Source organism: Pocillopora verrucosa, chromosome 4, assembly GCF_036669915.1.
Source record: "Pocillopora verrucosa isolate sample1 chromosome 4, ASM3666991v2, whole genome shotgun sequence".
Lineage (NCBI taxonomy): Eukaryota > Metazoa > Cnidaria > Anthozoa > Scleractinia > Pocilloporidae > Pocillopora > Pocillopora verrucosa.
This window is the reverse complement of record NC_089315.1, coordinates 31,064,847-31,092,606: the sequence shown is the minus strand read 5'-3', so window position 1 is coordinate 31,092,606 and position 27,760 is coordinate 31,064,847. Positions and strand designations below refer to the sequence as shown.

General features: G+C 37.3%; 6 protein-coding genes and 1 pseudogene across 9 annotated transcripts; 4 read left to right on the top strand and 3 right to left on the bottom strand.

Annotated features, from left to right (window-relative positions):
* Positions 1 to 563: 563 nt before the first annotated feature.
* Positions 564 to 2,145, bottom strand: LOC136280613 (uncharacterized). Its single transcript, XM_066166173.1, is given in 14 exon segments — positions 564 to 672; positions 675 to 785; positions 788 to 829; positions 832 to 903; positions 906 to 1,020; positions 1,022 to 1,113; positions 1,116 to 1,151; positions 1,154 to 1,270; positions 1,273 to 1,419; positions 1,422 to 1,737; positions 1,739 to 1,770; positions 1,773 to 1,844; positions 1,847 to 1,967; positions 1,969 to 2,145. Coding segments are annotated over 14 exon segments (1,530 nt in total). The 3' UTR covers positions 564 to 592.
* A 137-nt stretch (positions 2,146 to 2,282) lies between these two features.
* Positions 2,283 to 7,337, top strand: LOC136280422 (mitochondrial import inner membrane translocase subunit TIM44-like; annotated as a pseudogene).
* A 2,821-nt stretch (positions 7,338 to 10,158) lies between these two features.
* LOC136280614 (uncharacterized) lies at positions 10,159 to 14,829 on the top strand. 2 transcript variants are annotated; one of them, XM_066166174.1, is made up of 13 exons: positions 10,159 to 10,415; positions 10,947 to 11,064; positions 11,168 to 11,200; positions 11,318 to 11,344; positions 11,561 to 11,617; positions 11,748 to 11,855; positions 12,077 to 12,112; positions 12,290 to 12,402; positions 12,512 to 12,566; positions 12,914 to 13,094; positions 13,569 to 13,828; positions 14,165 to 14,271; positions 14,607 to 14,829. In XM_066166174.1, the coding sequence occupies exons 1-13, from the start codon at positions 10,345 to 10,347 to the stop codon at positions 14,827 to 14,829; spliced, it is 1,389 nt and encodes a 462-aa protein (XP_066022271.1). In that variant the 5' UTR covers positions 10,159 to 10,344. The 2 variants fall into 2 exon arrangements, with proteins under 2 accessions (XP_066022271.1, XP_066022272.1); XM_066166175.1 differs by lacking the exon at positions 10,159 to 10,415 and adding an exon at positions 10,617 to 10,807.
* A 524-nt stretch (positions 14,830 to 15,353) lies between these two features.
* LOC131790318 (DNA-directed RNA polymerase III subunit RPC7-like) lies at positions 15,354 to 18,130 on the bottom strand. 2 transcript variants are annotated; one of them, XM_059107509.2, is made up of 7 exons: positions 17,977 to 18,130; positions 17,520 to 17,649; positions 17,261 to 17,323; positions 17,086 to 17,151; positions 16,661 to 16,725; positions 15,906 to 16,019; positions 15,354 to 15,496 (listed from the first exon to the last, which is right to left on the bottom strand). In XM_059107509.2, exons 1-7 carry the CDS (start codon positions 18,097 to 18,099, stop codon positions 15,410 to 15,412), a joined length of 648 nt encoding a protein of 215 aa, XP_058963492.1. In that variant the 5' UTR covers positions 18,100 to 18,130; the 3' UTR covers positions 15,354 to 15,409. The 2 variants fall into 2 exon arrangements, with proteins under 2 accessions (XP_058963492.1, XP_058963494.1); XM_059107511.2 differs by lacking the exon at positions 17,086 to 17,151.
* A 3-nt stretch (positions 18,131 to 18,133) lies between these two features.
* Positions 18,134 to 21,438, top strand: LOC131790320 (pyroglutamyl-peptidase 1-like). 2 transcript variants are annotated; one of them, XM_066166179.1, is made up of 7 exons: positions 18,134 to 18,214; positions 18,776 to 18,828; positions 18,971 to 19,087; positions 19,439 to 19,565; positions 19,864 to 19,969; positions 20,085 to 20,296; positions 21,004 to 21,438. In XM_066166179.1, the coding sequence occupies exons 1-6, from the start codon at positions 18,181 to 18,183 to the stop codon at positions 20,245 to 20,247; spliced, it is 600 nt and encodes a 199-aa protein (XP_066022276.1). In that variant the 5' UTR covers positions 18,134 to 18,180; the 3' UTR covers positions 20,248 to 20,296; positions 21,004 to 21,438. The 2 variants fall into 2 exon arrangements, with proteins under 2 accessions (XP_066022276.1, XP_058963496.2); XM_059107513.2 differs by lacking the exon at positions 21,004 to 21,438 and having other exon boundaries at positions 20,085 to 20,959.
* A 228-nt stretch (positions 21,439 to 21,666) lies between these two features.
* Positions 21,667 to 25,488, top strand: LOC131790386 (survival motor neuron protein). The gene is made up of 10 exons (XM_059107593.2): positions 21,667 to 21,731; positions 22,143 to 22,217; positions 22,503 to 22,552; positions 22,846 to 22,903; positions 23,319 to 23,549; positions 23,642 to 23,814; positions 23,930 to 24,071; positions 24,207 to 24,299; positions 24,927 to 25,055; positions 25,253 to 25,488. The coding sequence occupies exons 1-10, from the start codon at positions 21,690 to 21,692 to the stop codon at positions 25,385 to 25,387; spliced, it is 1,128 nt and encodes a 375-aa protein (XP_058963576.2). The 5' UTR covers positions 21,667 to 21,689; the 3' UTR covers positions 25,388 to 25,488.
* Positions 25,489 to 25,625: 137 nt separating this feature from the next.
* LOC131790385 (SAFB-like transcription modulator) lies at positions 25,626 to 27,625 on the bottom strand. Its single transcript, XM_059107592.2, has one exon. It carries the CDS (start codon positions 27,611 to 27,613, stop codon positions 26,168 to 26,170), a length of 1,446 nt encoding a protein of 481 aa, XP_058963575.2. The 5' UTR covers positions 27,614 to 27,625; the 3' UTR covers positions 25,626 to 26,167.
* Between the last annotated feature and the right edge of the window lie 135 nt (positions 27,626 to 27,760).

Here is a 27,760-nt window from a genome sequence, read left to right as displayed (position 1 = left end):
AATCTCTGTAATTTGGGAAGGGAGATCCATTTTCTTGGGGTGGGGGGGGAACCATATTTTAAAGTTGGGGGGAGGGGTGGTGCTGAGTTGATGCTGTAGTAGCATAAAGGAAAAATCCAGATTTCATATCTCCACAGGTTGGCATCTGTAAAATAGTGTATTGTGAACCTTGATTAGACTTCAGTTGGCCTTTGTGTCTGGTGAAAAAAAGATGGGACATAGGGCTTATTGGTAAAGGAAGCTGGAGAGCAGGATGAGTAAGAGAGGTTTCAAGCCATGTCTCCTGACTTAGTACAGGTCCTTTGCAGCATTGTGATAAAAGTTATAAACAGTACTGTGGTTGCATTTTTGCACACAACACTTTTCAAATAAAGTTACACTCACAAGATATTTTGACAGAAATTCCTATTTTTCTTCAGAATGATCTACTGTAGTACATCTTTTCTTTGTTTTAGTAGTTATTGTATTAAATAACAAGTTCATAAAGATCATAGTTCACAAGCAGCTAGGAGAAGGAGAAGTGCAGTTTAATGATAATGGTTAAAAAATTAGTCCATGAAATAACAATAGTGACAATGTCCCTGCTTCAGAATCAAGCATCGCTGTCTTCATCATTGTCATTTGAAGCGTAGAGTGTCTGATTTCTCCTCATAATTTTCAAAACCTTTTTTGAGGTTCTAAACGTGAACTGTCATGAGTTACCTCCTCATGCTCACAATTTCTACCCTCAGTGTGAGGAGAGTCATCTTCACACAATGCATAGTGCTCTTCACTTTTAGTAAAATATTCACAGGCTTTGGAAGTTCCAAAAGAGACCTGTTTTGATTCAGTTGTTCACATCAGGAGTTGGAACAATACTGACAACAGATGAATCAATGTTGGGTTCTGCTTCAGTCACATCACTTCATCATCATCAACGATAATTTCATCAGGATTACCAAGAAAGGTGGAGTTATTTTCATCTCCATCACTTAGCTCTATTTCTTCGGGATTGGGGCAAGGAGTAACAGACTTTTCAGAAACAGCAGGGATTGTTAATTCCAAGTTTAGCACAAAAAGTCTCAGTTTGAGGGTTCATAACAGCCAGTATTTGAGCCATGTAAACCTTTTTTGTTTATCTGGATTGTATGGAGTGGTAGTTATCTCAAATTGTCTGTAATCTTTGGTGGGCTTCCAAATGTTTTAACAACTTCATCAACCATCTGACCATCAGGTATGTATTGTGATATTTGTTCTGCATTTGGTATAAATGTTGTCCTTGGTGTTGAATGTTAAGGGAACTTGTAAGCTTTGTTATTGCAAGCCATTCAGGATCATAAGTCAGCTCTAGGGGTGCTTGCGAAGGACCAACATCAATCACCTGCAGAAACTCTCGTCTTGGAAGGCATTTATCAAGGGCAAGAAACTTGGTGAATTGAATCCTTCTTGGGATTCATGTGGTACTAAGGCTGGAAACTTTGTGTGCAGGTGTGCTGAAAACCAGTATGTTGGCTTCAGTGAAGTCAGTAACTCTGCTGCTGGAGGACTTCCCAATGTGTTGCTCTCAATCTCTGGTTTAAGAAAGTCCTTAAACCTGTATAATTCTTGAAGGTTTCCATGGTGATAAACTCCTTGAGGCCAGTCATGTGACAGGAAAATATCAATTGGCTGTGAAATAAGTTTCAACATGAAGACATCAAAACTTCTAATGTGATATGCACTGCGAACAGTGGAATCGTTGTATGGTGGCCTCTCAAAAATGTCCTTTGTTGTAATCATGACTTTTGTAGTGCCTGACAGACCACCAATTCTCATACCACCGAAGTGGACCACCCCAGCATACCCCAGATAGTAGATATTTTGGGTACCCACCCTCCATAAGGTAGTTCCCACAAATGATTGGCAGCCTCATGATTCCCTCCTATGAAGATTGTAAGTACAGGGGCCTTCTTCTCTCCGGAATAGTACTTGTAAAATGTTTGCATATTGCCGATACTTTGGAGGGACTGCCATGCAAGAAAGATCATCTTCATTACGAACAGCTTGAAAATCTCCACAGCACAACAGCAGGTCAACTTTGATGTCTTCCTTCTTTTCCAGGTGTGCAATGGTTTCGTAAATCTTGTCCAATTCACCATGACAGCAACCTTCAACAGCGATCTTCATTTTAAGGGATTTTTGATCAAGCAGCAATTTTATAACGCCACGAGCTCAAATCCTTCGGCACATGAGCCCGCATTAGGTTGCACTTGAGCATTCGCGCATTGCTTCGATGTTTCCTCGAGTTGTCACGAAATTTAAAGATGGCGCAGGTTAGTGATGAAATACTTAAGTTTTATTTCCTTAGATTGTCTCCTTTCCTCTACAAGCTTCATCACCCTAGCGGAAGATAAGCTAAAAATTCTGCTTTTGATTCTGTTTGCTACAGCAAATGTTACTCGGAAGGTAAGTCTGTCAAAGTTGTCGTAACTTTGCGCGTGTTGGTCTGTTAGATACACGTGCAAATCAATATCTTGTGAGTTCTTCCATTCTTCCAAGTAGACTTCGACAAGGAGAATGCAACTCTCAACAGGTACTGTTTTCAGTGTAGATTTGTGTGTTGTAGCGCATTAAGTTAGCGCCACAGTCCTTTGGAAGTGTAACGTTGCTAGCTAGTAGATTAGGCGATTATATAACTATGATCATCAGGTATTTCACGATAAATTAATTACTTGCTGCTTGAACGACTGATTTTGAAGTTGTATGTAAATTGTATAAATCTTCATGGTTTTTTTTTCAAGACATCTGGTGTGACATGACAATTTCACACACATGATATGAGAACTAATCTCTCTAGTTGACAGTCAATGAGAATTTTTAATTTCTATCGAGACAATACATTAAGACTGTTTGGTGAATGTGCTAAAAGATTGTTCCTTGGAGTGAAAGAGGTGATGATGGTGTTGATGCCTTTACATCACAGATCAGATGGTATGCTTACAGAAGACCAGACCAACAACCTGGGTTAATTGGAAGGTTTATAGAAAATATCAAGGAAGGCTTTGAGAGAAACAAAGAAATGCAGGTTTGTTCAAAGAATGTGTTCAGTCAAAGTTATCAAATATATGTTCATATAGTAAGAATCATTTCAAAGTTTGAGTTTGTTTTCAGTGTGTCAAATTTGTAATTTGTATACAGTGAATATTACTTAAGACGAAAATGAAAGATTGGTTTTTTTTCATCATGTAGGAAAATATTAGAAAATTTCAAGCAGAAACAAAAAATATGAGCAGACAGAGACATTGTCAGGGAGAGTCAAGCTTGTCAATAAGATTAAGGTGAGTCTTAAGGTGTACTTTTTAAACAGAGGATTATGCCACAAACTGCACCACTTGAAGTAACCTAAATGTAATTTACAGCTCCATTGTAAGTGAGGTAATCTGAATAAGGGTAGTCCTTAAGAGCACTGTTCATGATGCTCTGACTGACTATCCATCTACCAGCTAAGAAGTCATTGTTTATGTGATAAAGTAACTGTTACTTAAAGGTTCAACCTTTTTACTATATTACATTATGCAATCTATAAAAAGTTGAATGTGATGACAAGAAGGTGTGGCATATGTCATTCCTAGGATAATGTGTCATCGGCATCAATGAAAACTTCAGCAGTTGTGAAGAGCTTTTCAGGAGCATTTTCAACAAAAGTCTCAAAGGTTTGTTTGTACACCAGTGTGTATTTATTGGCAGGGTTTGATTGGAGAGAATTCGTTGGTTCAACTTGATATGTGTTGTTACCTAGAGAAATGTCTCATCATTTGATAAGTTATTTAATAATATGTATATAAAAATGACCTAAGTGTTAAAATTGGTTTCGTCAGGCATACGATGAAGCAACATCAAGTGAAGCATTTAAAAAGGGAATTGAGGTCACTGAAGAGGTATGTGGAGTAAAAAGGAAAAACAACAACCACAATAACTGGAAATACTAGAAATGATTGATCATCAGTCAGAGGCTTACTTATTAGTGAGCAACATTTTGAGTGATTGTTAGGCAGACTGACCAACTGACAGATTCACTGACCATTTGAATAAGCAGGTACCAAACCAGACATGATTGGAGCATGAATCTTGTATACGATTGTAATATATGGTTCTTGTTTTTTAGTTTGCAAAATCTGCTAAGGAAGCTGCTTCAAAGGTCCAAGAACAGAGTGAAATCCTTGGAAAAACAGAAGCATTTAAGGCTGTGTCCACTGTGAGTAAACTGCATAGGTAGCAGTTTTATTGTCTTCAGAGGGATTTACTTCTCATAATATAAAGTACTGTACCACTTTCTGTAATTTGTGACTCTTTTTGGTGAGATGGCTTAAAAACCTCAGAATATTACTTCAGAGATAACCTTGTTTGGAAATTTAGATGAACTTAAAATTTATCTTTAACTTGCTGTTATTTCAGTATTTGCCTCTGTCGAATCTTTCCCACCTCTTTGCAGGGTTTTAAAACTTTCAAGCATGAGGTTCTTGATGAAGAACTTGAAAAATCAAAGCCATATAGAACACCAGGTTTGAGAAACTATGCTATCATTGTAATCAGTGCACTGGTCAAGCTGATGAAGCTTGGCAGACTGTGCTGTGTACATACACCTTTTTTCGTTCTTTTTGGGGTAATATTCATATGACTAATATTTATATGTATTTTTTCATGGATTATTAAGAGAAACTAAGACGGCGTACTGAACAGGAAGAAGGAGGTGTCATGAAGAAAGAGAGGAGAATTGAAGCAAATGAGTAGGTATCTATGTATTCATAGGCAGCTGTTGAAAACACAATTTGATCAAATATTATTTGGTTTTTTACACGAAACTTCCATTTAATTTCCATACAACAATTTACAGAGATGATCAAACTAAGGAACAAGCTGTTGTGAAAGTTGTTGTGTTTCTTTTGCAGCGGCGTCTATAAAAAACAGATGATTATTGTTATTAATAATGGTAATTACTAATAACAATTGTCATACCTTGCAGGGATGCAACAGGAGTGGTGCTTCACAAGGATTCAAAATGGTACCAGCAGTGGAAAGAATTTAAAGACAACAATCCTGTTGTGACAGGTAACATCCTTCATACCTCCTCATGATGTAGTGTTGAGATTTTTAAGCTGTCAAATATAATGTGATTATATTATTGGTCTCTCATCAGGGCTTTTTAATCTTAAAACAAAATATGATGAAAGTGACAATGTGGCTGTGAGAGCATCAAGAGTTGTGACAGATAAGCTGCAAGACATTTTTAGTAAGTAAACAGTATTAACACACTTGTCCACAAAGGAAAAGTGCATAGTAAAGAAGGCTTGTTAGCCAGTGAATACTTTCTCTCTCCTTCTGTTCAAATGATGTTGCACCAGAATTAGTAACAAAAAATTTTAAAGAAGTATTGATGGTTATGACTAGGATAAGGATCATGATGGTACTGATTGATTTTGAATAGTTTTCATGTGGATAATAACAAAGATAAATTGTATTAATAGCAACTTTAAATAGTAAAGTTTTCATGTTTTTAATAAGTTCTCAATAATTTCCCAATTTTTCAGGTGATGTATTTCCCAGTCGGATACAGCAAAAACAATGGCTGAAATAACAAGAATTGATCCACAGTTTAACAAAGACAGCTTCCTAAAAGAGTGTGAATTTGAAATCATTCCATCAGTTCTTGAGGTAATTGATCAGATGGCTTTTGTAGTGAGAAAATGTGTTACTTGCTTATAAACATGGTTTCATGTCATATTTTTACATACAATTATAAAAAATATTGTTTTATCTCTTTTGTTTCCAAGGCTTTCTTAAAAGGTGACCTGGAAATATTAAAAGACTGGTGCCATGAACCGGTAAGTTATTTATCAACTCCTCGGATAAAAACTGTAGTAGATGATAATTTTATGACACTGTAAAACCAAGCCTTTGTTCTGAATTCTGAGCAATCATACTTGCAGCAATTAAAACACCCTTTGTATACTGTTAGGTGTCTCAAAGAAGTCTAAAACCTAAGAAAATTTTGTTTTTTGTCCAGGCGTACAATGTCTTAGCTGCACAGATTGAGCAAACTAAACAACTGGGACAGAAATTGGAAGCAAAAATCCTTGATGTCAGAGATGTTGATGTAAGTAGTGAAGTGTGTGTCAATTTTGTTACTCTAGTGACATGTTTAGTTGTTAATATGTCTGTGGCTGAGAGATTGATAAAGATGAGTATTTTACCAAGAAGCAAAGCCCTGATAATCGTAACTCTACATTACATTCTTAGGTGGCAATGGCCAAAGTCATGGAGCAAGGACCAGTCTTAGTTCTCACCTTTATGGTTCAGCAAATAATGATCCTTAAAGATGCTGTTGGCAATATTATTGAAGGTGGTGAGGTAAGAAATCTTTCTTAAACAGTTTCATTGTCTATAGTGGCATTACAAGCACAAGCTGTGCATCGAAGTCTCTCAGGGGTATCTGTTGATGGATCTAGTAAGTAAAAGTTGAAAGTGAGGAGTGGAAATATTCATAAGGTTTTATTTGGTGTAGGGTATAAATTATTGATTGTTGTTTCTCTTTTTGTAGGATAACATTGAAAATGTAAGCTATGTGTGGGCACTGTGTCGTGATCAGAGCATATTGGATCACAGATCTGCGTGGAGGGTGTTAGAGTTTGGAATTCAGAACAGCAGCTCTTATCTTTGACAAGCCCAAAATTGAAGAATGGGGAACTTCCATTTTCTTTTAATTCAATTGTACAAAATATTGAAAAACAAAAACCATTGACAACTTTGTCCTCTTATTTGCCTGTTGCTGTGTGTCTTTATTACATGATTTTATTAAAAATATTTGCTAACATATTGCATCACCATGTATCTCGTGTTATTTTGCATGGACACTGTTGTGATAATGATCTTCCATCTAGTAGTGGTCTTCTATGTTGCTCAACCAATTTTTAGTGAGCAGAGATTATTTAAGGCTCAATTTCACCTGCTCTTCAAGACTGGAGAAACAAATTTAAGTAACAGGAATCAATTATTTTAATCAGCAAGAATACAGTACCTGTGGTAAGCTTCAGTTTGGTTGTCTATCAAATTGTTGATTTGTAAATATAATGCACAGTTGGACAGTTTTTATGAGGAATTGACTATTATACTTTGGTGCTTCCAGTTTGGCATACATTATGCCTGATGATGTTGAATGCATTCTTATGTTCACAATTATTGTAATATCTAGATTAATGATACTACTAGTAGGATTTGTGACCAATTTGGGTAGAGTTAATTTATGAAAGCAGATATGAATGCCACTGAAATAAACATTGTTTGTCTTGGTTTACCATCATCTGAGGCACAATGTATTTGAAGTTGTGTTGTGAATTTTGTGAACCAAATGTAATGATAAAATGTTTTCTTGAAGGTACCTAGACCTCCTAGTTGAGCCAATTTGATTATTTTAAGAACGGTGTAAGAATTTGAATCAGGGTAAGGATGATGAGGTGAGGGGATGAGAATGGGAGGGGAGGGAGAAGGAAAAACATTTTCAGCTCTTTAATTTGTATTTACCTATGGTGCGATCGATTTTAAATGTTTAATCTTGAACGTGTAGCACCAGATTCGTCTGAATTTACCTTTTTTCCCCCAAAATGTCACGCAACGAGCTATCCACCGTATCGAGTGCAAAAAGTACTATGGGCCTCATCTGGGTGAGGGAACCGTGGGAGAGCTGGATCTCAATTTGGAAGTTACAACTTAATTTACATTACACTCTTACTTGTGCTTACTCCTGTGTTGCAAGTTGAAAAGAACAGTGAACTTGGCAAGAAACCTTTCAAACCTCTTTCCGACGAGCCTCTATTTGTGCGCGAGCTGACGTCACGTGACGGTTCTTCCCTGGTCGCGGCTTAGTCTTTCAGTATTTGCACTTTGGTCTTGGTATAATATCGTGCGAAGACATGGTCAGTCAAATTATTAAGAAAACTGTCACGGGGCTTCTTGTGATTGCTTTCTGCCTCGCAGGCATCGCGAAAATCACAGACAAACTTTCTCCTAAAGTCCACCACCAAATGGTAAGCAGGCTCGATCCTTAAGTTTCAGGTGCTGATTGTTAAAATTTAAGTTATCTTGCGTTTACAGGGAATACAGTTTAGTTAAAACTCACACCTTATGCTTTAATGTCTTCTTGTTTTATTGCTACGTATTAATTTACCACTTACCCTCGTCTTTACCGTCTTGTTGATGTTGAGTAGCCCTTTCTGCTTTCATTAAAATTGTTATTCCACGACCCGAACAGCGATCACGCGAATCTCAGACAATCCCCTTGAGTTGTTTTGGTTTTGATAAGCACTATACCAGCTCTTCAGGAGCAGTTTTGCTATCGTGGAAGTCTGTTGTTTCCAAAACTTACACAAGAGTACAAGTTGATATTTAGCAGTGAATAACTGATTTCTGATATCGCTTTTCGTTTGTTTACATTAATTAAACTTAGCCCTTGCAAAATACAAAGCGTATTACTTCTTCAGCTTGTGTTTAATGTACACGCTTTGTTGTTCACCCCTCTTTTCCTTGATTGCACATAACTGGTTCTCTTAATCATGCAGGGTTTTCATGTCAAATGTTTAAAAAATCAGTAATCAGGATTAGCAAACAGCAGGAGGGGGGGTCTTGATCCTGTTTCACGCTTGAATTTACAGCTGACGTTCACACAGTTTTTCATGCGCCACTCATTTTAAAAGGAAAACTTCTGATTGCACCTTATCTTGTAATCCTGTAAAATCACATGTCACATGTCCCTAGCTCTAACATTAAACCTTTTGTCATGTATAAACCCTTTGCAGCCCAATTCAGGTAACTTTAAATGAAATAACTTCATTTGCTCTGATGAAGGGCTAATGCTCAAAATGGCAGGTTTGAAACTCTCAACAGCGGCTAAGTTACGTTATCAACTCAGTTGGTCAGACCAAATCACCTCATTAACCCCAATTCAGGTGGCTCAAAGAGATATCAAATTGGGGGGTAGGGTCATTAATCTTCTGGAATGCCTCTAATGGGTTAGTTGTTATGTTTCTTTGGAGAACATGGTATTTATGACAGTGTTTTCTTTCAACTCACCAGAAACGTGATTTTGCTGACCTGGCAAAGGTAAATCCTTTGAAGGTGTGGTTTCATCATGATGTAAACTCAGACATGTATTGTCTTGTTATTGGCTACCTGGAAGTAATCTGTGCTCTTGTTCTGTATTCTGCACCAAGGCCTTTAAAGTTTTTAGGCATAGTAATTCTTTTAATCATCATGGCAATGATAATGCAGGGACTCTATTGGCTGGGAAAACCTGCTGTTGTTTTTGTACCTGGAGCAGTTTCCTCAATCCTGCTTGTAATCAATTTCATAACACTGTTAGCAGAGGCTCCACCAAAGCAGAAAAAGAGAGAGTGATTCACAAATGTTGAATGTGTCCTTATCATGGCCTAATCATTTTGCTAGAGGAGATCAAATGCTCTAGGACACATCTGTCTATCTGTCCAAAACCTGTAAAAATTAATTTTTTTGCATAGGAGTGAGGGATCATTTCCTGATCAGTACCTGGTATTCAAACCACTTTTTGCATGAATGCAACTTTGTATGTAATGACTAAATTACTACATCCTTTAAGCTCCTGTGATTTTCTGCTGAAGAAAAGTGAACTGTTTTTTACCAAGAGAGAACAAACTAAACTGATTGCTATGGTATGTCGAATCCTTTGAAGATTTATCCATTTGCTTATATCCTTGTGAATTAGAACTAAGAGTGAGACCTGCAGACAAGTTCAGCGTAGTTGCTGGTTTTGGATTATTTTTTCATACTGCAATAAAGAACATAACTTTTGTTTACGAGTTTTTCCTTATTTTATGTGGCGCTCTCCCCTCCTCCTTCCTCAGTCAAATTCAAGGCCCCACGGATATAAGTGCACTCAAATCTCAGCTGCAGTAGTTTTCATACCGGAATCTTGCGGCATGACGAAAATATTTTTATTTATTTGCGAATTCCTATCCTTGGTAGCCGAAGTCACGCAATTTCGTTCCCGCATCAATTTGGGGCTTCTTTGCACGCGAATTGCGCGCGAGAATGTCTGTTATCTATCCACCCGAATATAATTCTCTAATTGTGCCAAAGTAAACCATCGTACAGTTCATTTGGCAGCTCAAAAAATCCTGACTTGTTTATTTTGGAAGCAGAGATGTCTCGGAGGATATCCTTTAATCCTTTTTGACCCGTCAATCTTTGCCAGTGGGGACAGGTCAAATTTCGTGTTTCCTGCTGTGAAAACGAAATACCGTAAGAACGCCCCTGGATTGCAGCTGTCTGTTACAAATCGAGCTAAAATCGGTCGCGATTATGGCTAATAAACTTTTCCCTGTCGTATTTGTTTACATGGCAATCTGTTGTTTGGCAGAAAACAACGAAAGGTAAGTTAAGATTTCACTTGTATGACATGTGAATGACGCCTGCTCTTGAGATCTACAGACAGCTTTGTCTGCTTTGTGCCAGGTGTACTGTTGTAGCTAATTGCAGGTTTAAGTAGGTTAAGTATTATGCAAATCTTCGTTTACCTTGACGCATAATAAACGAAGTGGGCGTTCATGATCAGAATAGCGTTGTTCACAAACTCCATATTTATTAACATGATAACTTCCTATCGTACTACATGTAGCTTGCTCTTTCAGTAATGGAACCACACAACTGTGAACGGAAACTTTTCGTAGTCATTCAGAACAGTGAGGAATGTACTATTAGGAAAGTGGTCGAGTGGATGAAGGCTAAAGCGAAAAAGGACAAAAAAAAAACTCTCCTCATACCAGTAAGAAATAAATATGCCCGCACAGTGTGGGAAAAAAATATAGACAAATTACTGTTGTTTCCACATAACTTAATCTCCAGGGCACAATCTTGTTTATTATAATAGATGTGACTTTTCTTCATTTCGTTCACTGTCTTAGGAATCCTCCAAAAATAGTTACTAAAGATGGCAGCCTGGTTTTAAAAGCTGGTGAAGAAGGTGATATCATTTTTGAACCAGGTCAGGGAAAACAAGTCTTCATTGGAAAAAATGCACTGGTAAGTAATGATCTTTCTCTTGGTAACCTTAGATTTTTGCCGTCCTACTTTAGTAGCTAATCTATCTGAGTACTTATAATTTTTTTTTGTCATCTTTTGGTAGAATATGTCTGGAGTCTCTGTTGCTAAAGGAGAGGTATTTTGACAATTTTACTCCAAAATTTGGTGTTTTTTAATAATGAATAACGACTTAAATTACATAAGATTAGCAGTATAATATTATTACTAACTCAAAACTGTTTGAATTTTTAAGAAAGGGGATCAAGGAGGTCAAGGACCTGTGAGTAACATAATTCATTAAAACTATAACTTGATTTTAAAATTAATTTCTTCATGTTCAATGATTAGTTAGTGACACTCATTATTCCAAAATAAGTGTTAATTACATAAAACGTTTGAAAGTCTAAAAAGTGGGAAAACATTACATCATTGTGTAAATTAATATTAATAGTAGTCACTTAAATTATTCATTGTGGTATAATTTTCTCAACTGTAGGCAGGTGGTAAAGGAGAAAAAGGAGAAACAGGGCCACCAGGACAAACAACATTTATGGTAATCATCATCATTATTGTCAATGTCATCAATCACATTGTATGGTTGATTTTTAACACTGGAAACTGTTGATAGTTTGGATTGCATAACAACAGATCCCTTCACAAGTTTGCATGTCTTTATAAATCAGAATGGAACTGCAAACATGACTGGGCTTCCTGGACAAAAAGGAGAACAGGGAGACGAGGGAATAAAAGGCAAGACAGGAAATCCAGGTCTAAATGGGACCAAAGGGCAGGTAATGAATCAATTTTATATCACCTCAGTTTACAAAAATTGTAAATTGAATATATTGACCCGTTTGTTGACAAAAAAGAATATAGAAAATATTTAGGATTAGATTCAATCAATGTCTCAACAGAATTAGTGTGATTCACTATCTACTTGTATTTAATGCACCCCTTATGACTTTAAGTTTCTGGTTTTTTCTTTTTAATTATTTTAAATTTTTCTACCCAGAAAGGTGAACCAGGCATTCAAGGAGTACCAGGGAAGGTATAAGGTTTACTTCATGCAAAATTGTCGATTTTAATTTTTTATTTAATTAAAAGTTCTCCTAACTTGCATGCAGGGAAATGTAATGCAAACACTAATAAGAGTGGTGTGTTGAAGTAGTGTGAACATGAAAAATCATCTGGAAGTAAACTGTTGGTATATACACTTTTTGGATAGAATGGGTCTGAAGGGATTCAGGGTGCTACTGGTACAAAAGGAACAAAAGGAGAACCTGGACAGCATGGCCCACCAGGGTCATTATTGAACACCTCGAATCAGACCACTTTGAGGTAGGTCCTTTTACTGATAAGTGTGGATGAAATATCATCACAACATAATTAGTCTTTATTATTCTCTGGTGGAACCATGTGATGTTTGTTGTCTCTGTATCCTTTTCAGATGTGAAAATGCAAGTGATCATGGCTCAGTTAGGTTTATATCAGGATTTCTTCAGGTAGTTACTGAATGTTTTTTCATTAACTCAAAATAACAAATAATCTGATTTATAAATTGATGGGTCCAGTCAAGTAGTTGCAGACCATAAGAGATTTAGGTGAATAGAACACGAATTTTTTTTTTAATGTTTTTTTTTTTAATATTACCAGTACCGGTACTTCTCTTCTCTGGTCTTGGCCAAAAAATTAAACGGCATCCATGATTGTATGATCAAAATTAGGAATATATATCAGTCATAAAAGGTTAATTACAGAATATTTCTGAAAGTGAAGTAAGTGTAGTGACCTCTTAAGGACAAAATATAATTTGGCAAAATTCACTAACAATCACTCAAACATGCTGTAGGTTTGCACTAAACTAGGCTGGCAGAAGCTGGTATATCAGGGAGGTGTGTGTGAAGGGCTGAATGTACCACAGATAAACCATGAAGCTTTTAAAAGCTCAACATTTGGCCTGCTGTTACAGTTTAATGGAAATCTGGATGTAAATCTCAGTCCTAACACAACCTTAAATAATATCACTACAGGTAAATCTAATGGTAAAAACATATCCTTCAATTCTGTGCAGTAAGATGTAAGTTGTGAAGACCTTACATGACTCTTCAGTGATTAGAACCCAGGAAGCGCATAAAGAGGTGTTTGCTAGCAAGTGTAATAGATACTATGTAAGTTCTGTTACATTGCAAATGTTCTCTACTTTTGTTAAAATAACTGACTTCCTAAAAGTGACTGGCTTATAACTTCTCCTTCCTTCTCACAGTATCACCCTTGAATCACCAATTTAAGCAGCTTCTGATTGTCAAACAACTTCTCCTGACAGAACCATAAGAAATGTAAAGAGATCAGTGTGAAGAATATGAATACTAAATTAATGACAATGTGAAAGGTTCAGTAATCAACATACAAAAAAATGCAAAATGGTAATGGATTTCAATTAAAATAAATATGGAATTACTGTAACACATCATTTAGGATAAAGACATCTATATCTCTAATCTTAGAGTACCTAGGTAATGCTGGAGGGCAAAACATCACTCAATATATCACCAGTGTAATGGGTCAAGCAGTATGGCTCAAAGGCCTGGAATACATCAATTTACATGGCATCCCAGTGGATTTCTGGAGTGGTGATGAATGGTCTGTTATGGCCTTACTTAGGTCTCACGATGATGGCATTCTAGGAATTAACAAAGAGGTTCTTGTACTTGGAGATGGAGAAGCAGCAAAAAATAAGGGCTTTCACCTCGGATTGAAAAACAAGGTATAATCTGACAGCCACACCTCTTTGCAACAGCAAAGTAGCCGTTTTGAGTGAAACCTCTATTGTTTTTTTCTCATGTTGATGTTATGCCAAGTGGGCAAAGATACATGAATAAAAAAGAACCATAACTAGTAGGCTCACCATGAAAGATATCCACGAATTAACCCTCAAGATAAATAATGTTTGTTTTAAAATTGCCATTAGAAAGCTTCTCTGTGTAAAATGATGACCAAGAGGAAGGTTTCAGATTCCTTTACTATTTGCTTTGTGACTTAAATTTGCCCAATTGAAAAAAAAATGTATTTTTTTCTTTTGTTAATGGATTGCACTCTCCAGAATGTTGTGTTTGGATTCTATACAAATGACCTTATGGGAAAAGATGCACTTGAATATGGAAGATGGTACCACATCACATGGACTTGGACTAAAGCTAATGGAATGCGGTGAGATAGATGCTCTATGCTCACTTTATAAACACTTTGTCACGTGACAACTACTTGTTCTCTTCCTTCCTTTCCTCTTTCCTCTTTTTTAGTATGCTGGGCTGTGCAGCTTTTCTGGCCCCTGCTTGTACAGTGGGCAAGGCCCTCATGGCAGAATTTTCTTTACAGGAATTCTTTTCATTAAAAGCAAGCGAGAGCCAAATTGGTCAATTGATAATTATTTATATTTGTTTATTATACCAGAAAGTCCTTGTCAAGTCTACAAGAAAAGGAACTTGTTTTAACTGAGAAATAACTATTAATTTTAGTTACACCAATCTTGTTAATCTCCTCAGAAAAATATTTGTCAATGGTAAAAAAGACAACTCTGTGGAAGGGGGAAGTTCCTATGATGGAATGAGTGGAAAAACTCAAATTGGAACATGGTGGAGTGGAAATAATGGATTGAAAACCAATGTAGAGATTGACAATCTCTATATAATTGACAAAGCAATTCAGTACTCTCCTACAGACCAGCAGCTGTGTTATGCAAGGGCAATCAACTTGAACACGCCGTAGAACTCTGAATGCCAAATAGCATCAAAGACAAAAGGTGTAAGAAAAAATTAGTGAGTTCAGTCATCACTTTTCCACAACATAGGCAAGATCAATGCTTCTCCTTTCCTTTTATCAGATGATTTGTTTTTTAAAAGACATTTCCATCAGTTCTTTATCATTGGTTTTCATACATTCAACCACCTTTTATTTGCCATAGTCCAAAATCTTCTGGTGCATTGTACGCAAATTGTATACTTGGTATTCGTGACTTTCCTTCTTCTTTATAAAGATTGCCATCTATCATTTTCTGATTGATCATTAAGATACTGTGCAGTCATTGAGCCATGTAAAAATGAATCCTCAGAAAGGGATAGAAGACTTTTTTATGTGAAAGAGCAGTAGTAACACAATACCAACTGTGCTTTTCCTTCACTTGATTTCCAGTTGAGCCCATTGTCAATCCTTTGTCGAGTCATTTGTGAAGATGCATGCCTCTCCCTCCTGGCCTCTTTTTAATCTATTACAATCTCAATTGGCTGGACAGGTCAGCTAAACAAGCTGTCCCCAATTGCTTTCTTCTTTCACTTCATGATGTTAAGCATCAGTAGATTGGCCCTTCATCCATGTCATCATCATCCATAAAGGCATCTTCATCATCATCAAAGTGTGACACCAAGTAATCATTTTCCTGCAAGATTTAGAAAATGTAAAACCCAGTCAGTCAGTGGTATCTACTTGAGATATGGCTCAGTATGTTTTATTAAAGGGGTGTGTACTACACTTCTTTGAGAAGTGAACTCTTCAGGCAGATATTTAGTTTTGTTCAAGCTTGCATCAGCTATTGCTTGGCAAAGTGTGTTCATTAAGCATTTAAATCAGAGAATTCTACACCCTCTATTAGTAAGTAGAACCATCAGACTAAATTTCAATGGCCTAAGCTATGTTTTATTCAGATGTGGAAATAAACCTGTTCCTTAACATTTTTCTCCTCCTACCACTATCTTTTCATGAAAACCCATACCATCCAAAAATGATTTTTTGTTATGGTGAAGATAAAAGAAAACAAATATGCTTCAAGTGTTGATTATTTTTTTTACCTCTTCCTGTTCTTCTTCGTCATATTCCAGTTCTTCCTCGCCACTTTCTCCTTCTGTTCCTTCTTCCTCTTGATCATTAGCTTGATCATTATCACCCTCTTTCTGGACCATTTCCTGGAGAGGCAATGTAGATGCAGAATCAATTAAATCACCATAACTTTACCTCCCCCCCCCCTAACAAATTGGTGAAATTTCCTTCCAATAAGCAATGTTTATGTGGCATAAGTACTGCATGGTGAGTCTATTTGCCCAATAACAATAATCACCTGCCATGAAAGCAGAAGGTAACTTTTTGAATTAATTAATATATAGATTTAGCCAAGCCTAAAAGTGGACCTTGCATTTTTTTTCCCGCATGTCTCAAGGGCACAACGCCTTGCCCTGGCCAGGACTAGAACCTGTATCATCCGACTCAGAGCCCAGTGCACTGACCACTGGGCTACTGAACAAAGCTGTGGTGTTGGCGTGCCTACGGTACAGTTGACCACGCATGTTAAAAGTAGCACCTTGTATGGTCGTATGGTCATACATCCAAATTTTTTCAGCTTGATGGGTTACTACTATTTTGTATAATTATGGGGCTATGCTCTGCAAGCTCCGCTATAATAATTTTTAAAAATGGAACCATTTTTTACCGTGAGTCTAGATAACACTTTATCCTCTTAAATGTTTCCATTCATTCTAAATGCTAAGAACCAGGTATACAAATAAGTCAACAAACACACAGAAGAATTTATATTTTAAATTTTTGGTACCTCAAGCTGCTTCAAAGCCTCCACACCAACACTATTCTTTTTAACTGGTTTGCCAATTCTTGGTCCTTCCACAAAGGTAAAAAAAAAAAAAATCCCATAGAGATGTTTCTTTTAAATCAGTCATATTTTTTCTTGTATTAGGATTTAACAATACCCTACCAAATAACATATAAATTGAATGCTTTTCAATATCATATAAAGTGAAGTGAAAAAGTGTTGAGAATCAGTGTCATCAAAAGTTAAAGATGTTTAGATGTACAACTTAAGTCTTTTTCTTGACCAACAACAAAGGATTGGTTCACGAGTTGAGAAAATTAAATCCCAGATCTTGGAAGTGAAGAGAAAATAATGAGAGGAAAGGGCTGGCATAAGTGAGAATGGCTAATTTGAGGACTGTTTCTGATTAGGATTTAAATTATTCATACTTGCATTGCTAGGATTCCTGTGTTTTTTCACTCTTATTTTTAACTCATTTGGAAATAATCTCCAGTCTGGAATGAAAGAGACAAATTTTGTTGATGATCATATATTTCCAAAATAAATATTCTTGTATACTTGCATGCACCATTAAACCTAAAACCCTATGAAAATTGCCTTTACCTGGTTGCCACTCTAATTCTTCCTTTTTCTTTTCTCTGTATCTGTCTGAAAACCTCTCAATATCTGATGTGGAAAAAGAAAAACGCCAGAAACCTATTATTTTTTGTAAAAAAAGATCTGAAATTCAGATTAGACAATTTTAAACAGCCAAAGAGACAATCATGTTTCCGAGGTCATTTGATGGAGTGTTTTATTCCAAATCTGCTTATGATTTTTACTGAATAAAAAAGGAGCGAAATTCGAAAAAACTGCCTCTTACCTTTGGACTTAATTTCTGCTTTCACGAAATAAGGTAGTTCACGCATACACCCTCTTAATTCTTGTTTCAATGCAAGCATGTATTCATCGGCATCTGTCTGTCTTAATGGCAATGGTTTGACATCTAAAGGCTAAAATATTCAGAGATCAGGTGATATAGGTATCGTTGTCATCATCATCGTCATCATCATCGTCATCATCACAGCGTTCGGCCGGGAAAATAGAGCAAAGTCAAGGAAATGGTAAAAATAAGAGAAATAGGCAGCTGTGTAGTATATTGCAGACTAAGTGTGGGGCAGCGAGATGGAAGTGAATGGGAGTGGAGAGTGTGTCTGACGCAGACCTTACAAATGGCCTCGATAACCATTCCTTAACAATACAAGAGCCCGAACCCCGTTATGATTGAATTAATTATCGGTGTAATTTCAATGTAAGAAAGACACAACAAATTCACCAACCGGGTAAAGTGGAGGAGGCTGTTGTATTGTAGCGGGTAAAGCTTCCCCACGCTTAAAGCCAATGACTCCTACGTCAAAGGAAAATCCTCGTCCTCTGCCTCTTCCTCGACCTCGACCCGCCATCTTGGAAGAGGCTTGGATGAGAGACTGGGTACGAATTTTGCGTTATTCCTTCTCAGTTTTCAGCCGGTCACACTTGTCAACATGGCCGTAGAGAAAGCCACGGTTTTAGTAACAGGTGAGGCACATGTTATGATTTGCTACCAGATCGATCGTTTTTCCCACTTAAAAATTGCTTCGCAAAGGTATGTGTACTAGAATTCTGTATGAAGCCTTGCTTGATTATGCATACAGGTATTTAATAAAAGCAAATGAAAACTAAAAAGGACTTGGACTGGGACAAATACTTTGTTTCAGAATAGTGTGGGGTTATGCAGAAACCTTTCCGGGCTATTTTTTTCTACCAGGTTACGATTACTCGTATGACATTATATAGTTGTGATTTTGAAAAAAATTGGTGGTGACCTATGGATTTTAATTGATAATCGCTGGCCGACTCGGAATAGAAGGGTTATGTAAATATTCGGGTTCAGGATAATGCGTGCATGTTTTAAGATAGATCCATTTAAAAAAATTGAATTTATTTACAAGAGCTTTGGCTTATTGAAGGAAAATTTTTAAAGTATGGTGTCTACCCAGAATCTCTCCAAAGTTAGGGCCTCATGTTAGTAAACAGTTGTGGCAATTTTATTTTTACTAATAAGGGTCACTATCATTTTGTGTTTCTATTATCTGGCAGGGTTTGGTCCATTTGGTTTGCATCAAGTTAATACCAGTTGGGAGGCTGTCAAGGTACACCATGATGCTTTTAAATGCTCCTTTTATCATACTGTTTATTATTCCTATACTTACATATAGTTTATGTGATTTTGGCCATATTCAGACTGTGACAGTAGAGATCTCCATGTTCAGTAAATCTGTTTTAACATCTTAGGAATTACCAAACACTGATCTTGCAGAAGAAGTCAATTTGGTGATAAAGGAGATTCCTGTGGAGTACAATGCAGTGGATGAACAGGTTCCTCAGTTATGGAATGAAGTAAAACCCAAGGTAACTTCAGAGATCTTTATCATCATTAGAAGATACCTCTTCTTGGCATGCAGAGGGTTGACCTCAAATATAGTGAGGATTTTAGATAATTTGATGAATAAGAGGATGTAGAATAGGACAGTGCAACAACTCTGCTTCAGGAAAGAAATTATGACAGTAATGATGATGATGATGACAATAATGCTAAAGATCACTGTTATCACAGTGAAGATATATATTATCATATTTTCTTTATAAAGAGATATTGCATGCCCCTGGGGATCCCCACCCATACCCAACCCTATTTACACCATTGTAGCATTGATGTCAAAACTGGGTAACTTAAAGCACTGATTTTCCTCCCTTTATCAGCTCTGTGTACATGTGGGTGTCCATGGTCTTGCAGACAGCATTCAACTGGAGATGTGTGGTCATAACTATGGCTACGACAGACCTGATGAGAGTGGCAAAAAATGTGAAAAAGGCTGCTGTGTTGATGGTGAGTAGTTCTTCCTCTTTAAGTTGACTGCAGACAACAAAAAGGGTTGACAGCTGTTCTCACCAAAAGCCTGACTTTTCAGTATGTTCCTATGACAGTGCCTCTGCCCCCCAACCCCCCTCCACTGCCTTCATCCTTGAGATCACCCCTAGAATCAGGCTTCCTTGTCCTCTTCTGCTTCTCTGGTGAGTCAGCAAATAGCTATGGAGGCCTTAAAAAGTTTGCTTTGTGTCTGCACAGATTGTAAATGTTTCAGTTGTGATACCTCATGATACTAAAATAAATGTGATTTGTTCAGGAGGAGAGGAGTGCCTGTTTACTTCTCTTGATTTGGACAGACTGTGCTCTGAAGTGATGACAGCTAAAAGCCCATGTCTTGTAGGAACTTCTGATGATGCAGGAAGGTTAATATTTTTTTTTGTTTGGTGTTTGCAGAAACATTAACAGCATTGGAAAATGATTTGTCAGCTCTGTAGTGTTGATGTATTAATCATGTGTATTTTTGCTTTCCATTCTCAGGTTCTTGTGTGATTATTCGTACTACAAATCTCTTCATCTTGGACATGGCAGGGGCACTGTGGCATTTGTTCATGTACCCCGTGCAGACTCACCCTATAGCCTTGAGGATCTAGTAATCTCACTAAGACTTATTATCTTTGCTATGCTAAAGCAAATCAGCTAGTGGAACTAGTCTTTCAAGCCTGTTGAGGGGGGAAGGATTGCTCAAAATACCGTATTTATTCGCCTATAAGCCGATCTCGGCTATAAGCCGAGACCCTAAACTTTTTCATGTCAGCAGCTGTTGCATTGAAATAAAAAATAAACACAAAACATTCGGCTATAAGCCGAGACCTAATAATTGCAAAGTACTCCACGCGTGTCGTGAACTGAGATGAATTAACATAAACCGAAAACAAAAGGAGCTTCCCTCTCGGGAAACATGCAACCAAAAAGTAGGTTGTGAATAAACATAGATCATTCTAGATCGCTAGAGATTACGGAATCAGTGAATCGATGGTGCGTCGCTGGCGAAAAGATCAAGCGAACCTGTTTAATGGTGAGCTTAAAATGTCAGCAAAGCGAAAGACGATGGGCTGCTTTTCGCCAAAGTATCCTGAATTGGATCAAACACTACTGGACTGGTTTTCAGAGAAAAGGAGTCAAGGTAAGTCTTTCGTTTCTTTAAAACAATGAAAAGCTTCGATCAGCTGATATCTGTCAGATCGTGTTGCAATGTTTACACAAACCGTGGGAATGACCGCTTCTGATTGGCCAGTTTTTCATGTTGTCAAATTTCGAATCTTGTTAAGCACCCGTAAATTTTTTTTGGCGAAAATACTCGGCTATAAGCCGAACCCCCTACCTTGGCGAGAATTTACCTGTTCTCAGTTTAATTTGTTGGAAAAATCGCTCGGCTTATAGGCGAATAAATACGGTAGTTGTTTGGACATCTTGAACAATACCATTGTATTTTTCTATTCTGTAATTATAAAAAAATCTTGCAGAAAAACAGAATTGAGAACAGTTATACAAAGCTGATATCACATTATTATAATACTATTAAATTGTCTGCAATGGAGTACTACCGTTGCTGCTACAATTTTGCTATTTTGCATGACAGCTAAGGAAGAGGAAAGTCAATTTGCCCGGAACGTTAGTCTCGTCTCCCGAAATCTTAGTCGTGTCGCCTGAAGTGAAAAGTAACATGACTAAAATTTCGGTTGACGTGACTCAGGTTCCAGGCCACATGACTTTAGGCCACATGACTTTCGGGAGTTGTGAACATTAACTGACGGTTCTTCTTGATGATGAAGACCGGTGAAACTGGTTAAAACTTCGTCACTTTCTTGTACAACGAACCTTCTCAGAGCTACCCATGATACCCTAACCCGGACAATCACATATATGACCAACTGTTATTACCAGATCCTCACCACCTTAAGTAATACCCACATTAGTTGAGGATGACGGTGAACATCAAAGCAAAATCTCAGAAAGCTGAGTGGCAAAATGAGAAAATAATAGCTCGCAGTCTAGCGAGTCCACGTGCTGCTAGAGCCAGTTTTCCCAAGTTTTCCCAATAACTAACTGTTGCGCGAGGCTTGGTACTGAAGTCATTGTAAAATGGCGGCCAAGAGTGGAGATGTAATTTTCAGAGTTGGCGAGGTATGAAAGCGCGACGTTTTAAACAATCTTCGGGACTTTAGGTCTATTATGTTAATATTTTATTTTGAGTGATTTTACATCTCTTCAGAAACAATTGTATATTCAAGGCTACCGTCTCAAACACAGATGTTACAACACAGCCGTCAGCTGATACCAGCACTGGATGCAATTTTGTTTGACCATCTTTAATGCCCTGGCTATTTGACAGAATACAACCATATTTTTTTTCTCCTTAACTCGAAGAAAATACCTTTGGAAGCCTTATAATTCATACCTAGATCCACATCACCAATGCAAACCGTAAACGTTTATTCCAGAAATGTTTAGTCATAGATCGTCTACGGTTAGTGAAAGAGACTTAGTTTTGAGAATGTGTCCTAAAATCTTTGAGTTTGTTGACAACTTTTCTAGCAGGCTGACACGTCAGACATCTGGGATGACACCGCACTAATAGAGGCATACGATCGAGCAATAAATGCTATTAAGGTATTTGCAAGTTGTTCTTTACTTTCTCTATGACAGTGGGAAGCCTTAACTTATTACTTCGTTGCAAGTGTTCATAAATTCTTAAGATTACTTTTCTCTGCTCAGCTTGATTTTAACCTCTCAGTTATAATGGGTAAAATTACTAATATTTAGTTTTATAATTTGCTATACATCTAAGTTTCATTGGTTTTTCTGTTAACAATGTTCTTCTTTTCTGCCTGTGATTTTAATGTATGGCATGTTGTTCAGTAATATCCCTTTTTTAATGACTGTTTCATCAACTAGAATGGAGGGAAGAATAGTGGCACAAAAGGAAAGAATGGTGGTAAAAACAGGTACAAGTTAAAAAATTGTAGAAATTCTGTTTTCATCATCAGGGGAGAGATGAAAACTCTGTTTAGAAAATATGTAAAACTGTGAGAATGATATCAACAATAACAGCTGAAGTTGCTCCTAAAGTAGAGAGCTATTAACAAGTTGCTAACTAAGGCTTTTGATAATCTTTGAAATTCATCCAGTTGCATTTAAACTCCTTCAGGATGTTCCTAAACACCTGTGTTGTTTCAGAGGATTCCTCATTCTATGTTAAGTGTTGCACATATTATTTCTTCCAAACTTTACTTTTTAGGAAACAACAGTCCTCAAAGAAAAAGGACAAGAATAAAACAACAGGGCAGACAATTGAGGCAAGAGTTAGTTTTGAAAATTATTTTGTGAATGCTAAGAAAGAAATAGTAATTAGGAAATGTTTAGAAGTGCAAGGGATGATTTCTTAGACTTTTTTAGACAATCTTAGGGTAGGTAAAGTTGGGACAAATGTTAGAAAAGCAAGAAATTCAATTTTGGTAGGGAGAATTAAATACTCCTGTGCTAACTTTGTTATGACAATGGAGATGGAGTCAGTTATAACTTAATGTCAAGTCTCAATATCCATGTGTGAGTTCCAACAGAACTAGTAGAGTAACCCATCCTAACACTAGGAGGTACAAATGCATTTGATAAAGTTTTTGATATGTAAAAAATGTTATATCATTTAGAGTTTGAGAAATGAATCTTATATACATTTAAGTGTAAATTTGATGTATTAAACTTTTCTTTCAGTGGCATGTTGGTGACAAATGCCGGGCTTTTTACTCTGAAGATGAACAGATTTATAATGCAGTGGTAATCTCGCTTGATGGCAGTTCCAATACTTGTGTAGTCAGGTTTTCTGGCTATGGTAATGAAGAAGAAAAGAACTTAGATGATCTTTTGCCACCATCCAAAAGAGATTTTAAGTCTCCCAGACAAAGTGGACATCATTGTGCTCAGCTGGCTTCCCTTGAACAAAATGTAATTGTTAACCATAGTTTTGAGTTTACTGATGGTACACAGTGCTCTACATTTTCTAGTTCAATATAACTCTCGTTGTGATTGTTTGTTAGAGTGGTGATAATGAAATGGACTGGAGTACTGGGGGCCAGTCACCCATCAGATGGCAAGTAAGTGACTTGTGTCTAGCTCCAGAACAACCAAGTCAGCACCTACATGAAGCAGTTATTAACTCTTTTCCAACACCATACACTTGCAAGGTCACTTTCCTCAGATCCAGACAAAGGTTAGAACCATCATGTTTGTATTAGTTTTGAAAAAGACTCCAGTATCAAAGTTTTACCAAGCGAAAAGTAAAGTAGCACTGGTTGAGTTTATAAGCTTCAATGTTTACTATTCAGACAAGATGTAGACCTATCAACACTGAGGCCTTCACACTCGTCGCGCCAAGTACGCCCCCACCATCACAATCATCATCATCCTTACTTAACTGACCAAAGATACCCTGTGTCAGGAGCCCCATTTACCAGCCATCAGTTTCCTGTAAGTATTCAGTGAATTAGAAGAGAAAAGTACTGCATTTTTATTCACCAATGAGAAAGAGAGATCTTTAAATGACTCCAAATACTGACTGTCTACTGTTCCTTATATTTACCATTTATTAAATCATTTTCTCAGATGAATTTCTTTACACCATGTCCTCCTCCTCCTCCTGTTCCCCCTGTGCTCCTTCCTCCTGTTGGATCACAACCCTCAGTACCTACAAACTCCGTAAGTAGATCATTAACAGCACTGTAACCCATACAAGTGTTTAGAGCATCAGGATCTATGAAATAACTGTGCTAAATTCAGTGAGGAATGGCAAGTTATAATAGAGTAATAGCTACTTGTTTATCTTTTTTTTTTTTTCAAGATTTTTTTGACCCACTATTTTCAAACTTAAATATATAGATTTAGCCAAGCCTAAAAGCAGACCTCGCATTTTTTTTTCCCACACGTCTCAAGGGCACAACACCTTGCCCTGGCCAGGACTAGAACCCGGGTTGTCCAACTAATGGTATAACATAGGAGTGAACCACATTGTTCCTTTTCTTTAGTTCTACTTCAGTTTACTCCTCTCTCTTTCCTGTGCCATCTACCAAGGGCTTTTTCCATCTACCAATAGAGCTAGAATGTGTGTAGAATTGAATGTCCTTTAATTTACAACTGAGAGCAAACAGAAAGGAAAAATAGATGGGATAGTAAACATTGGAGAAGTGCCAACCTTCCTAAGGACAAGAATCAGTAATGTTCTGTCAGTCAGATCACAAACCTGTATGCCTAGGTCTTAAGTCTAGTTATTCGCAAATTTACTTAAATGTGTCAATTCTACAGTTAGTACTTCTTCTTTATCAACAGTTTCCACATGCACCTATGCCTCCTCCTCCAGCTCCAGTAAACAGTAGTGATGTTTCTCATGACAATGATGCACTAGCCAGTATGTTAATGGCCTGGTACTTGAGTGGCTACCACACAGGTTATTATCAGGTGAGTGGATAACTTGCAAAGGGAAGTTCACTCAATAATTACAAAGAAATAGTTCAGTCACATAAAGTCATCCAAAAGGTATGTTTGCACTCTTTAAACACTTGGACTAAAATAAGTGGTACTTATTTGTTTTCAAAGACAGAAAAAAAACATTTAGTGCCCTATTTGTAATGTTAGTTGTTTTGCATACTTCACAGGCAATGCAAAATCTGCGTCACAGCTCTAACCCTGGATCTAATGAACCTCAAGTATCTACAAGTGATGCTTGTGATGCAGATACTAGTGAACAGACTACAGATGAACTTCCTTTTGGAGCAAAACAGCAGTTGTGACATTTTATTAAATTTTGTAGTTTATTTCTTAGAGTGTATGTTTGCAATGAAAAAAATTATGAACTTGTAACATTTAATCACTAATAAATTTATTAGCTAACTGCTGGGTAAGCTCATTATATTTCATTTTTACCCACAAATATGGTTAAAAGATAGAGATTGGTTGACAAAGAGAATGTATAAGATAGCTTACAAGCAGGCTTTCTCTGGCTCAGGTAGACAAGCAGCTTTGCCCGATAGATCAGGCCAGCAATCAAAGCAAGTTGGTGAAAGGTGTGCGAAGCTACATATAAGAATTTTACCTTTACCTGGATTAGAAAAATTGAGTGGAGATGTTGATGATCATTTGTCTACTTGGATATAATGTAGAAATTAGACTTGATTGCTGTTGCATCTTTTTCTACTCTTGAGAGCAGACACCTTTTTCAGTTTGCTGAAAAAGTTTTTTGCTCTCACAGACAACATCATTCTGCACCTGAAGTTTTTGGTAATTAAATATAAACCGGTGATGATTTCTAGTTTTATACCACTGCTCATTGACTGGCTGTTCATTGGGTGTTAAAGATTGGAAAATTGTCCATCTGCTGGACAAAATTATCTGCCGGGTAAATTTTAATTGCATAAGCTCCTCCTCATTTAGCAAGGAAGAACATTCACCAGTTGTTTTACAGTATTCTCTTGCTTCTTTTTTTCTTAATGAAAACCCTGACTTCTTGATCTTCTACAGATGTCAGAGTAATGAAGGCCTATAACAGTATTTCTGTGAGTTCTTTGTTATAATCAATCAAGGTTTGAGGATGCCAGTACTGTGGACAAAGCTTTAGCATAAGCTTTTGGGTTTTTATAAAAAACACAGTTGTTAGCACAAGTATCAGGGTTCGTGTCCCAGATTGTTAGCCCGCAGGAACACAAGGGGGGAAGAACAATGTTCCTGCTTTGGGCCTTGTCTCTTAAAACAGCCTGTAAAGCTTCAATGTATCTCTCTGTTTCCCTCTCTTTTTGAAGTTTTTTTTGTCTCCTAACCAAATCCATTTCCTTTTTCTTTTCCTTTTGAGCTTTGAGAAAAGACTCCTCTTCTTTTCTGACTCTCTGCATTTTTAGCTTGTTGACCTCCTGTTGCTCCACCTCAAGGCGTTCAACTTCTTTTTCAACTTTCAGAGCTTCCATTCTTTTACGATGCTCCCTCATTCGAATGTTTTCCCTCACTTGCTCCCTTTCAATGTCCATAAACAGCCTCCTGTACACAGCAACTTGAGATTTTGCATGTGCCCTCTTTTCCTCCAAAAGCCTAGAGGGCTGTAAGAGCATTTCAACATAATTGTCTTTTTTCTTGACCGATGCATCATCAATCTTTTGAAGCTGGCTTTTCCAGTCCTGGTTTTCAATCTCTGCATTCTCGCCATGTTCAAAGTGAACATGTTTTTCAGGTGATGCCTGGTCTCCACTTACCGGCAGACCTCTCTCTGGAATGAAGTGATCATTGTCCAAACTTTGATCTTGTATGGCATTTTCTCCAATCCAATAATCACCGATTTCTTTTAGTGAATCACTACTGAGAATTTGTTGTTCTGAGTGAGAAACTGGCTGCCTGGATAAACCATGGTCTTTAGTTGGAGACGTCCGCCACAAGCCTCCAGGAAGGAGTTTACTATAGTGCTCAACTTCTGCTCCAAGACTTTTGGAACTGAGAACCTTCCTCGCATGTTTCGAGCAATTTCTGATCTTTTTCGCATGTTCATCCAATAGCTGACTTGCAGTATCTACTGCTGTGAAATCTCGAGTCACGCTCCTTTGGATTTTGAGCTCAGATTGGTCGCGATAAACACAATTGTCCCGTCTGATAGTACTTGGTAAAGAACTTTGGCGCACAACATTGCGCTCCACTTCAAAAGCCTCCATCGACATGCCATGTTGCTCCTCTCGTTTCATATGCTCAATATTTCTGACTCTCGCTTTTACCACCTGTTGGAATTCTTTGAGCCTTTCTTCTTTTTCTTGTATAACTTTTCTGAGTCGGAGTTCTTCTTCACGGGCTCCAAGTGAGCTTCCATGAGTTGGTCCACGATGCGGTTCTACCCAAGCCGAAAATGGCAAGATTGCAGAAGATCGATGTTCAAGTTGTCCCTTCGATCGCGTTTTCTGCGGCAGCTTTTTCTTTGCTTGCAGGTTCGCTCTTATTGGATTGTTTTGAGGCACTCTAAACTCGATAGAAGCTGCCATGTTCATACCGCTCTTCTTACCGTTGAAATTTCAAAAAAACAAGAGTAGGTGGTCAGCGGTTATTTCCTCAGTAGAACATTAACTTTTTTGGCGTGACATTCGTGTCAATTCAAACAATCGTGGATTAAAATGTCGTGACTATGTATCATTTCA